Consider the following 12,837-nt stretch of genomic DNA (forward strand, 5'->3'; position numbering starts at 1 on the left):
AGTAAGCAGAGAGTGGGACAGTTCCAGTGAGGACTCCCTGCTCCAAACTTTTCCATAAGGCCTAAAATGTCACATTCTCAGAAAGGGTAATTTAGGTAAGCTAACATTATTAGGAAGATTAAGAGGAAGCTGTCATTTAGTGGCTGTTTCCCTTGCTTCCTATCTTATCTAACCCATAAGAGGATAAAGGGCCCCCTACTTTCCTATGGGTTTGTCCAAACCTATCCAGCTCAGGCTAAGCCCACCCTTCTCTGGGGACAGCGGCATGCAGGATCCCCAGGGATCAGGGATCGAACCCGTGCCCTCTGCAATGGAAGCACGGAGTCCTAACCACTGGACCACCAGGGAAGTCCCTGAACTAATTTTTAAAACAAATTTCCTCATAAAAAATAAAGTGACTGTCATTCAGGATACAGCAGACATCTTTGAATGGAGGTCTGAGACATTTGGATCAGGGCTACAAGACATACAGTGCCAAGAAAATAAGGGCTTCCAATTGTATCAGAAAAGCACACTTGTATCTATAATATTTTAAAGAGTCCTCAAGACCCAGAGTGTAAATCCAACTGAGCAGCATCACACAGGATCACTGACACTTGGCCTAACGGATTAAAGAGAACTTGAAAGGCTTGTCCTGAATGGATAACAATGCAAGTCTCAGTCTACTTTGCCCTCCTGATGGTGTCAGCCTCTCAACAAGTTCAATGAGAAAAACCTGGTTCTGGTGGTATAAGTCTGCATTAGGTGTGAGAAAACTCAGAAACAAGCCTGAATCAAGTATTTGGGGCTGTGAGTTGCCCCACCGCACCCCTGTAAGGAAGAACAAGCTTAAAAGCAAATATCATATAGCTGAAAGATGTCTGACAGAGATGAATACCAAAGCTTCCTGTTTAAGCACAAACTATCAGCGTTCAGTCTGGGAGATATCAGTAGGAGCTACTCTATACTACTCTTTACCTTTTGATTCTGATTGGAAGAAGGTCATCTATTCCTAGAGCTCAATGGGGATTCAGTTTCTCAAACTCATTTATTTCTGGACCTCAGTGCTGAGTGCATTGTTGACTCAGTAACTAATACCAGTTGGGTAAGGTGTTTGGTGAGATAGACAAAATAGTCTCTCCCTTCTCTGGTCACCAAAGGCCCAGCCCTAGAATTCTTTCAGTCACTGGAACTCTCCACTAAAAATCAAACTAAAGAGCTATGTCAAGGTAAAACTGCATCTAAAATCCTAGACCTACAGTGCTCTTCTATTAAAGGAGTTGACCAGATTTAGGTCTTCAACTTTCATTGTATTTAAAAGACTACAATGCTATTCATAAAAACCCTTAAAAATGATGACAAAATCTTTGACCTAGTAATTCCACTACTGGGAATTCCACAGATGAAAGTTCTTAAGTACTTACTATGTTGTGCTGAACACTTTACTTAAAATATCTCCTTCGACCTCACAAAAACCAAATAAGGTCATTTTTATTGTTTGACAGATGCATGAAGGGAAGCCTGGAAACTAGCGCAGGGTCACAGACTAGTAAGTGACAGAGGTGGGACTCAATCTCAGACTGATTGGACTCCAGAGCCCATCTTTTTTTACTATCACCCAAACTAAAAATACATCCTTAGAAAATAACCCCAAAATACAGCCATAATTTTAGGCATAAAAAGCTCACTGTCATGTAACATGGCAACTTGAAGCATTCTAAACACACAACAATTAAATAAATGGAGGCAATCTGGATTACAGAATATTATATAAGCATTAAAAATATTTTTACACATAACTTTTAGTGACATGGGGAAATTTTTATGCTGTAAGTAGAAAAAAATAAAACAGAATTTTACATACAGTCAGATCTCAACTATGTAAAAAATATACCTGCACATAGAAAGATCTAAATTTACTGATAAATAAAAAAAGGCAAATTGCAGAATTACACACGTGTGGCATGGTCTCATTTATGTAAATAATTCCTGACTCATTTCAAGTACTCAATAAATGTAAGCCATTATTATTATTCATACTACAATGAACAAGTACTACTTTACAATCAGAAAAATCAACAAATTTATTTAAATTATAAGTTTAGGTACTTCCTTATTTAATTAATAAGAAGTGTATAACTTCAGAAAAATTAAATAACATGTGCCTTTCTTTCCTGGAAATCTTAACATATAAAACACCTCACAATAATACAATTTCAGATTAAATATCTCTAAGTTATGGGAACCAAGTAGCACTGAGAAAAATGTTGCAACACTTCTAATCATCTAAGTTATGGTTACATTCAACATGTTAGACCACAGAGTTGTGCAGATTCTATTTAGAGTTTAAAGTCATAAACAGAAAGGCAAGATCAGGGGTGGTATTTCAAGGGCTGTGATGAACAAGCAGATTCTCTTGCCCATATGTCACACTGCACCAAAACCAAGGTCTTTCGTGCACTCTTCGAGAGAGAACCAACACCTCCAGGGTGATGCAGCAGAGACATGTAGGACATGAATGGAAATTAGGGATATTTTTCAGCTGTTAACTATCTTTAGGTAGAATTTACACACACACACACACACACACACACAAGGGACTTATTTTGAATGAAAAACGGGCAACTCTAGAACTTAGTTCCTCAAGTTCCATAGGAGTTTCAATATTTGAATATATAAATTGAAATTCAAGGTCCATGGGATAACAATGATCTCTGGCCTGCCTATAGCAAAGAATATGTGTGAAACATTGAAAGATGAAAGATTTTTCCCTTCCCCTTGTCCTGAGGTATGTGCAACAAAATAGTATAAAGTAATAAAGAACGTGAAAAGCACTAGATAATTAGCTAGATTAAAAAAAAACAAACTTTAACATTGAAGAAGAGTTGTCTGTTGCACTGTATCGTATAGGATTACAAAAACACCACACAGCTGAAGAAAGGAATCTGGCTTTACCTGTATCTTGACCCATCAGCCCATTGCAGTACATGGCATGTCGCTCGATCTTTGTGGGTGGGAAGCCTTGGTCACATAGTGGGCATGATACCTGGGTACTAGATGAGAAGGTAGTAGTAGGTATTTCCTTCTCAGCATCTTCCCTGTTATCAACCTGAAGAACCTGAAGAACATGACAAATGGCAATTGTATTAGCTTTACTTTATAAAGTATCTTTTCCCAAGAAGAACCGCAAGACTCCATCCTATATTCCACTTACTTTCAATGAGGCGATACCAATCAGTTTGCCAAATTCAGGACAGCAGATTGGGAGATACACTAATATAGTTAATGTTTATTTATTATACTGAATAATACTTATTCAGTGCCTGCCTACTATGTGCTAAGCACTCTGCATGTAATACTCATTTAAACCTCATGATAATCTTACAAAGGTACGAACACACTCTTTTTACACTTGAGAAAAGTGTTGTCCAAAACAGTAAAGTAACTTGCCCAAAGTTACAGAATAAATAAGTGGCAGAGCTGAAATTCAAACCAAGGACTATTTGGCTCCAAAACCTGACAGCATTCCTCTCTATCACACTGCAAGGTGCTGTCCTCGTTGGGTCAGTATGCTGTGTCTGCTGTGTTTCAGTTTGTATTATCAACAGCATCTTAAAGACACTTTTTCAGGGACTTCCCTGGTGGCACAGTGGTTAAGAATCCGCCTGCCAGTGCAGGGGACACAGGTTTGAGCCCTGGTCCAGGAAGATCCCACATGCCACAGAGCAACTAAGCCCGCGAGCCACAACTACTGAGCCCACGTGCCACAGCTACTGAAGCCTGCATGCCTAGAGCCTGTGCTCCGCAACAAGAGAAGCCACCGCAATAAGAAGCCCGCGCACCACAATGAAGAGTAGCCCCCGCTCGCCACAACTTAGAGAAAGCCCGCGCACAGCAACAAAGACCCAACGCAGCCAAAAGTAAATAAAATAAATAAATAAATTTCTTTAAAAAAGACACTTTTTCAATCTCACAAAAGAACTGTGAAGGCAGTCAAAAGGTACAAACTCCTAACTGTAACATAAATAAGTACTAGGGCTGTAATGTACAGTGTGATAATATAATTAACACTGCTGTATATTATATATTAGATAGTTGAGAGTAAATCCTAAAGAGTTCTCATCACAAGGAAAAACAAATTTTTTTCTATTTCTTTAATTTTGTATCTATATGAGATTATGGATGTTCACTAAACTTATTGTGAAAATCATTTAACGATGCATGTAAGTCAAATCATTATGCTGTACCCCTTAAACTTACACAGTGCTGTATGTAAATTGTATCTCAATAAAACTGAAAGACAAAAAGGAATTAATTCCACACACACACACACGCACACACACACACAGAACTGTGATCACTGTAAGTGATTTCGGATATCAAGAGTTAGGGGGAGCTCAGAAGCAAACAGTAGAGTTCAAGAGTCCAGCCTTCAGAGGAGATTAACCAAGATGGCGGAGTAGAAGGACGTGCTCTCACTCCCTCTTGCGAGAGCACCAGAATCACAACTGGCTGCTGGACAATCATTGACAGGAAGACCCTGGACTTCACCAAGGAGGATACCCCACGTCCAAGGACAGAGGAGAAGCCACAGTGAGACGGTAGGAGGGGCGCAATCAGAGTAAAATCAAATCCCATAACTGCTGGGTGGGTGGCTCACAGACTGGCGAACACTTATACCACAGAAGTCCACCTACTGGAGTGAAGGTTCTGAGCCCCACGTCAGGCTTCCCAACCAGGGGGTCCGGCTACAGGAGGAGGAATTCCTAGAGAATCAGACTTTGAAGCCTAGTGGGAATTGATTGCAGGACTTTGACAGGACTGGGGGAAACAGAGACCCCACTCTTGCAGGGCACACACAAAGTAATGTGTGCATCGGGACCCATGGGAAGGAGCAGTGACCCGGGGGGAGACTGAACCAGACCTACCTGCTGGTGTTGGGGGGTCTCCTGCAGAGGCGAGTGGTGGCTCTGTTTCACCGTGGGGATAAGGACACTGGCAGCAGAGGTTCTGGGAAGTTCTCCTTGGCGTGAGCCCTCCCAGAGTCTGCCATTAACCCCACCAAAGAGCACGGGTAGGCTCCAGTGTTGGGTTGCCTCAGGCAAAACAACCAACAGGGAGGGAACCCAGCCCCACCCATCAACAGTCAAGTGGATTAAGGTTTTACTGAGCTCTGACCGCCACAGCAACAGTCAGCTCTACCCACCACCAGAGCCTCCCATCAAGCCTCTTAGATAGCCTCAACCACCAGAGGGCAGACAACAGAAGCAAGAAAAACTACAATCCTGCAGCCTGTGGACCAAAAACCACAGTTACAGAAAGATAGAGAAGATGAAAAGGCAGAGGGCTATGTACCAGATGAAGGAACAAGAAAAAACCCCAGAAAAACAACTAAATGAAGTGGAGATAGGCAACCTTCCAGAAAAAGAATTCAGAATAATGATAGTGAAGATGATCCAGGACCTCGGAATAAGAATGGAGGCAAAGATTGAGAAGATGCAAGAAATGATTAACAAAGACCTAGAAGAATTAAAGAACAAACAGAGATGACCAATACAATAACTGAAATGAAAACTACACTAGAAGGAATCAATAGCAGAATAACGGAGGCAGAAGAACGGATAAGTGACCTGGAAGACAGAATGGTGGAATTCACTGCTGCAGAACAGACTAAAGAAAAAAGAATGAAAAGAAATGAAGACAGCCTAAGAGACCTCTGGGACAACATTAAACGCAACAACATTCGCATTATAGGGGTCCCAGAAGGAGAAGAGAGAGAGAAAGGACCAGAGAAAATATTTGAAGACATTATAGTCGAAAACTTCCCTAACATGGGAAAGGAAATAGCCACCCAAGTCCAGGAAGCGCAGAGAGTCCCATACAGAATAAACCCAAGGAGAAACACGCCGAGACACATAGTAATCAAAGTGGCAAAAATTAAAGACAAAGAAAAATTATTGAAAGCAGCAAGGGAAAAACGACAAATAACATACAAGGGAACTCCCATAAGGTTAACAGCTGATTTCTCAGCAGAAACTCTGCAAGCCAGAAGGGAGTGGCATGATATACTTAAAGTGATGAAAGGGAAGAACCTACAACCAAGATTACTCTACCCGGCAAGGATCTCATTTAGATTTGATGGAGAAATCAAAAGCTTTACAGACAAGCAAAAGCTAAGAGAATTCAGCACCACCAAACCAGCTCTACAACAAATGCTAAAGGAACTTCTCTAAGTGGGAAACACAAGAGAAGAAAAGGACCTACAAAAACAAACCCAAAACAATTAAGAAAATGGTCATAGGAACATACATATCGATAATTACCTTAAACGTGAATGGATTAAAAGCCCCAACCAAAAGACATAGACTGGCTGAATGGATACAAAAACAAGACCCATATATATGCTGTCTACAAGAGACCCACTTTAGACCTAGGGACACATACAGACTGAAAGTGAGGGGATGGAAAAAGATATTCCATGCAAATGGAAATCAAAAGAAAGCTGGAGTAGCTATACTCATATCAGATAAAATAGACTTTAAAATAAAGAATGTTACAAGAGACAAGGAAGGACACTACATAATGATCCAGGGATCAATCCAAGAAGAAGATATAACAATTATAAATATATATGCACCCAACATAGGAGCACCTCAATATATAAGGCAACTGCTAACAGCTATAAAAGAGGAAATCGACAGTAACACAATAATAGTGGGGGACTTTAACACTTCACTTACACCAATGGACAGATCATCCAAAATGAAAATAAATAAGGAAACAGAAGCTTTAAATGACACAATAGACCAGATAGATTTAATTGATATATATAGGACATTCCATCCAAAAACAGCAGATTACACGTTCTTCTCAAGTGCGCACGGAACATTCTCCAGGATAGATCACATCTTGGGTCACAAATCAAGCCTCAGTAAATTTAAGAAAATTGAAATCATATCAAGCATCTTTTCTGACCACAACGCTATGAGATTAGAAATGAATTACAGGGAAAAAAACGTAAAAAAGACAAACACCTGGAGGCTAAACAATACGTTACTAAATAGCCAAGAGATCACTGAAGAAATCAAAGAGGAAATAAAAAAATACTTAGAGACAAATGACAATGAAAACACGATGACCCAAAACCTATGGGATGCAGCAAAAGCGGTTCTAAGAGGGAAGTTTATAGCTATACAAGCCTACCTCAAGAAACAAGAAAAATCTCAAGTAAACAATCTAACCTTACACCTAAAGAAACTAGAGAAAGAAGAACAAACAAAACCCAAAGTTAGCAGAAGGAAAGAAATCATAAAGATCAGAGCAGAAATAAATGAAATAGAAACAAAGAAAACAATAGCAAAGATCAATAAAACTAAAAGTTGGTTCTTTGAGAAGATAAACAAAATTGATAAGCCATTAGCCAGACTCATCAAGAAAAAGAGGGAGAGGACTCAAATCAATAAAATCAGAAATGAAAAAGGAGAAGTTACAACAGACACCGCAGAAATACAAAGCATCCTAAGAGACTACTACAAGCAACTTTATGCCAATAAAATGGACAACCTGGAAGAAATGGACAAATTCTTAGAAAGGTATAACCTTCCAAGACTGAATCAGGAAGAAATAGAAAATATGAACAGACCAATCACAAGTAATGGAATTGAAACTGTGATTAAAAATCTTCCAACAAACAAAAGTCCAGGACCAGATGGCTTCACAGGTGAATTCTATCAAACATTTAGAGAAGAGCTAACACCCATCCTTCTCAAACTCTTCCAAAAAATTGCAGAGGAAGGAACACTCCCAAACTCATTCTATGAGGCCACCATCACCCTGATACCAAAACCAGACAAAGACACTACAAAAAAAGAACATTACAGACCAATATCACTGATGAATATAGATGCAAAAATCCTCAACAAAATACTAGCAAACAGAATCCAACAACACATTAAAAGGATCATACACCACGATCAAGTGGGATTTATCCCAGGGATGCAAGGATTCTTCAATACACGCAAATCAATCAATGTGATACACCATATTAACAAATTGAAGAATAAAAACCATATGATCATGTCAGTAGATGCAGAAAAAGCTTTTGGCAAAATTCAACACCCATTTCTGATAAAAACTCTCCAGAAAGTGGGCATAGAGGGAACCTACCTCAACATAATAAAGGCCATATATGACAAACCCACAGCAAACATCATTCTCAATGGTGAAAAACTGAAAGCATTTCCTCTAAGATCAGGAACGAGACAAGGATGTCCACTCTCACCACTATTATTCAACATAGTTCTGGAAGTCTCAGCCACGGCAATCAGAGAAGAAAAAGAAATAAAAGGAATACAAATTGGAAAAGAAGAAGTAAAACTGTCACTGTTTGCGGATGACATGATACTATACATAGAGAATCCTAAAACTGCCACCAGAAAACTGCTAGAGCTAATTAATGAATATGGTAAAGTTGCAGGATACAAAATTAATGCACAGAAATCTCTTGCATTCCTATACACTAATGATGAAAAATCTGAAAGAGAAATTATGGAAACACTCCCATTTACCATTGCAACAAAAAGAATAAAATACCTAGGAATAAACCTACCTAGGGAGACAAAAGACCTGTATGCAGAAAACTATAAGACACTGATGAAAGAAATTAAAGATGATACCAACAGATGGAGAGATATACCATGTTCTTGGATTGGAAGAATCAACATTGTGAAAATGACTATACTACCCAAAGCAATCTACAGATTCAATGCAATCCCTAACAAATTACCAATGGCATTTTTTACGGAGCTAGAACAAATCATCTTAAAATTTGTATGGAGACACAAAAGACCCCGAATAGCCAAAGCAGTCTTGAGGCAAAAAAATGGAGCTGGAGGAATCAGACTCCCTGACTTCAGACTATACTACAAAGCTACAGTAATCAAGACAATACGGTACTGGCACAAAAACAGAAACATAGATCAATGGAACAAGATAGAAAGCCCAGAGATTAACCCACGCACCTATGGTCAACTAATCTATGACAAAGGAGGCAAAGATATACAATGGAGAAAGGACAGTCTCTTCAATAAGTGGTGCTGGGAAAACTGGACAGCTACATGTAAAAGAATGAAATTAGAATACTCCCTAACACCATACACAAAAATAAACTCAAAATGGATCAGAGACCTAAATATAAGACTGGACACTATAAAACTCTTAGAGGAAAACATAGGAAGAACACTCTTTGACATAAATCACAGCAAGATCTTTTTTGATCCACCTCCTAGAGTAATGGAAATAAAAACAAAAATAAACAAGTGGGACCTAATGAAACTTCAAAGCTTTTGCACAGCAAAGGAAACCATAAACAAGACGAAAAGACAACCCTCAGAATGGGAGAAAATATTTGCAAATGAATCAACGGACAAAGGATTAATCTCCAAAATATATAAGCAGCTCATTCAGCTCAATATCAAAGAAACAAACACCCCAATCCAAAAATGGGCAGAAGACCTAAATAGACATTTCTCCAAAGAAGACATACAGACGGCCACGAAGCACATGAAAAGATGCTCAACATCACTAATTATTACAGAAATGCAAATCAAAACTACAATGAGGTATCACCTCACACCAGTTAGAATGGGCATCATCAGAAAATCTACAAACAACAAATGCTGGAGAGGGTGTGGAGAAAAGGGAACCCTCTTGCACTGTTGGTGGGAATGTAAATTGATACAGCCACTATGGAGAACAATATGGAGGTTCCTTCAAAAACTAAAAATAGAATTACCATATGACCCAGCAATCCCACTACTGGGCATATACCCAGAGAAAACCGTAATTCAAAAAGACACATGCACCCGAATGTTCATTGCAGCACTATTTACAATAGCCAGGTCATGGAAGCAACCTAAATGCCCATCAGCAGACGAATGGATAAAGAAGATGTGGTACATATATACAATGGAATATTACTCAGCCATAAAAAGGAACGAAATTGAGTCATTTGTTGAGACGTGGATGGATCTAGAGACTGTCATACAGAGTGAAGTAAGTCAGAAAGAGAAAAACAAATATCATATATTAATGCATGTATGTGGAACCTAGAAAAATGGTACAGATGAGCCAGTTTGCAGGGCAGAAGTTGAGACACAGATGTAGAGAATGGACATATGGACACCAAGGGGGGAAAACTGCGGTGAGGTGGGGATGGTGGTGTGCTGAATTGGCGATTGGGATTGACATGTATACACTGATGTGTATAAAACTGATGCCTAATAAGAACCTGCAGTATAAAAAAACAAACAAAATAACTAATACTAAACTTTCATTGGGTTTTTTGTATGGAAATATGATAATATAAATGTTTCAGACATTACATGAAATTTCTAAAAATCTTATATTTGTATTTGTATGGAAACATGTATGGAAATATGTTAATATAAATGTTTCAGACATTACATGAAATTTCTAAAAATCTTATATTTGTATTTGTATGGAAATATGTATGGAAATATGTTAATATAAATGTTTCAGACATTACATGAAATTTCTAAAAATCTTATATGTTCTGGTATAATGTTATAAGTCATAATCCTAGTTATTACTTTAAAATGTATATCCCAGAAATAACTAATTTTCTTGTCAACTGCATTATTATGAACTTTCATCAAATCTTTAACCGTGGTCATTTTTAAGTCTTTTGTCATTTACAGACAGTTCTGGGTGTACTCTGATGATTTTGCAAATATGTTCCTATAAAAGGGTTTCATCTTCAAGAAATTCATGGAAAACACTCTGACAAGTACAGGTTTCTGGTAACTGACTGTACTGCTGAACTGAATGAATAAGCATTTTCAGAACTCTAATGAAAAACTGATGAACTCATAAAAGTGCTAACAAAAGATCAAGATGAAAAAAAAAATTAATTACATGGGACTGAGTGAACTGATGAGGATGACTATAATTTTTGTGACTTTCTGTCTGAATTTAAAAAAAAAAAAAATCCCACAAGGACTCAGAGGCAAAGAATATACAAATCAATTTTCACTGCAAAGTAAAGGAGCTGTTACAGTGGAGGATTACTGGACTGAATGTCAATATTATGACATAGTATGAGTGTGTTTCATGTTTGGTAACTGCAATCATTGTTGCTTTTGTTGTGGTCATCCATGTACAATGCTTGGTGTCAGTCTATTTATCTCTTGTAAAAATAAAATAGAGTGTGTGTGTGTGAAAAAAAAATAAATAAAAAGAGTTAGGGGGAAAAAAAAAGCTCTAAGCAAAAGCAACACAACTAAAATTTATGTTAAGAACCTAGGTCTCAGCTTATACCAGTAAAACAAACCACTTCTTGTGTTTTATTTGTGACTTTTGGGTTGAAAGAGGAAACACAACTAAGACCCAAATATTTAAGAAGGCCTGAAGAAATCATTAAGACAATTCTGACAATGTCATTCTTACTCCCTTCTCAGTGTTTTGTAGTCATCATTTTTCCTACAGTTCCCAGTCTCTCAGAGGCAGTTTTATTTTACCTTTACAGGTCAGAGTCAAGAACTCCGCAGTGATTAATTCTATAGTATGTGTGAGCACTGCAGCACTACTGCCTAACACTTGATTCAAAGGACAGCATGTCCTATCCAATCAATGTGAAACTGTCCTGCATAGTCACTGCTTCCATTTAAGAGCAAGGAGCACCTGGGCCGTCATTATGCCTTACTACGGGAAAAAAAATAAACCCTCTTCTGATACAAGAACAAAATAGGACCAAAACTGCAGTAGGTTAGATAATTTGAGCTCTGAGCCAACTGGGGTGGTTTTTTTTTTTTTTTCTTTTAGTCTCTAAGTTTAGGCCATCCCTAAAATTTACCACCTGTGAATGTAATCCAGCAGAGAGGGAAACAGGTCATCTAAATAAATACCAAGTAAAACGATTCTACAACTGCCAGAAAACGTTTTCAACACATACCTGCCTTTTACTTTAAAAGGAAGGGGAAAAAGAAAGATGAGAAAGGAACTAAGAGTGGTTGAGTTCCTATACTATGCCAGGCTTGGCCAAGCATTTTCCGTAACTATCCTTCACAACAACCCAACTGGCACAGGTATCACTAGCTCCAGTATTATAGAAGAGGAAATTGAGGTTTGGAAAGGCAAAGTAACCTGCTGATCACAAAGTGAGTAACTGGACAATGTAGACTCAAACCCAGGCCTTTGTGGCATCAAAACTCTCAGTATTCCACCATGGTGTGGCAAAAACAAAAAGCACCCCTCCTCTCCACTTTGTTTCTGGAAGCTGACTCTGCCAGGTATTGGGAGACTCTCTGGTTCTATTATTCTTCTCTAGTATGTGGGGCAAGTCCAGTGGGTCTGGAAGTTCTAGGTGTTTTTTTATTCCAAGCTTAGTCACTGAGATTCTTACAAACCCAGGTTCCTCTGTTCACAAATTTTACAAGAAAAAGTTGTCTTGTGAATGCAAAGCCATCTGAGCAGAGGGGAGAAAAATCAATATACCCTATAATTTGCAAGTAGTCTTGAGTTACTGAAAGTTAGTGGCAGTTAAGCAGTTACTTGGCATTCTGAAGTTCACTAAGCACAGAAATGTTGTATGACATGAATGTCACTGGTGCTCACACCCAGTACTACACCCTTTTGTATTCATTACCAGCTCTATAAAATGCAGAGAAGGTACCTCCAACTATTAATGTAGTATTCAAGAGGGAGGAATCAATCTATTTTTGTTTTATTGTGAATACAAGCCCACTTCCAATCACATTCACAGGCAACCCAGAAGGTTTCTGAACATTTTTATATTAACCTAAGTTTTTTCCCAGCACCATTAAAAAGGTCTATTTAAAT

At 38.4% G+C, this 12,837-nt stretch overlaps 1 protein-coding gene across 3 annotated transcripts in view; it reads right to left on the reverse strand.

Moving 5' to 3' along the window:
• UIMC1 (ubiquitin interaction motif containing 1) overlaps window positions 1-12,837 on the reverse strand; it is a 130,845-nt gene that overhangs the window by 39,753 nt on the left and 78,255 nt on the right. For all 3 annotated transcript variants that reach the window (XM_068536423.1, XM_068536425.1, XM_068536424.1), the window contains one exon: window positions 2,935-3,097. In XM_068536423.1, the coding sequence (XP_068392524.1) occupies window positions 2,935-3,097 (163 nt within the window). The remainder of the gene's footprint in view (window positions 1-2,934; window positions 3,098-12,837) is intronic.

The sequence above is a fragment of the Eschrichtius robustus genome, chromosome 2 (assembly GCF_028021215.1).
Source record: "Eschrichtius robustus isolate mEscRob2 chromosome 2, mEscRob2.pri, whole genome shotgun sequence".
NCBI classification, from domain to species: Eukaryota; Metazoa; Chordata; class Mammalia; order Artiodactyla; family Eschrichtiidae; genus Eschrichtius; species Eschrichtius robustus.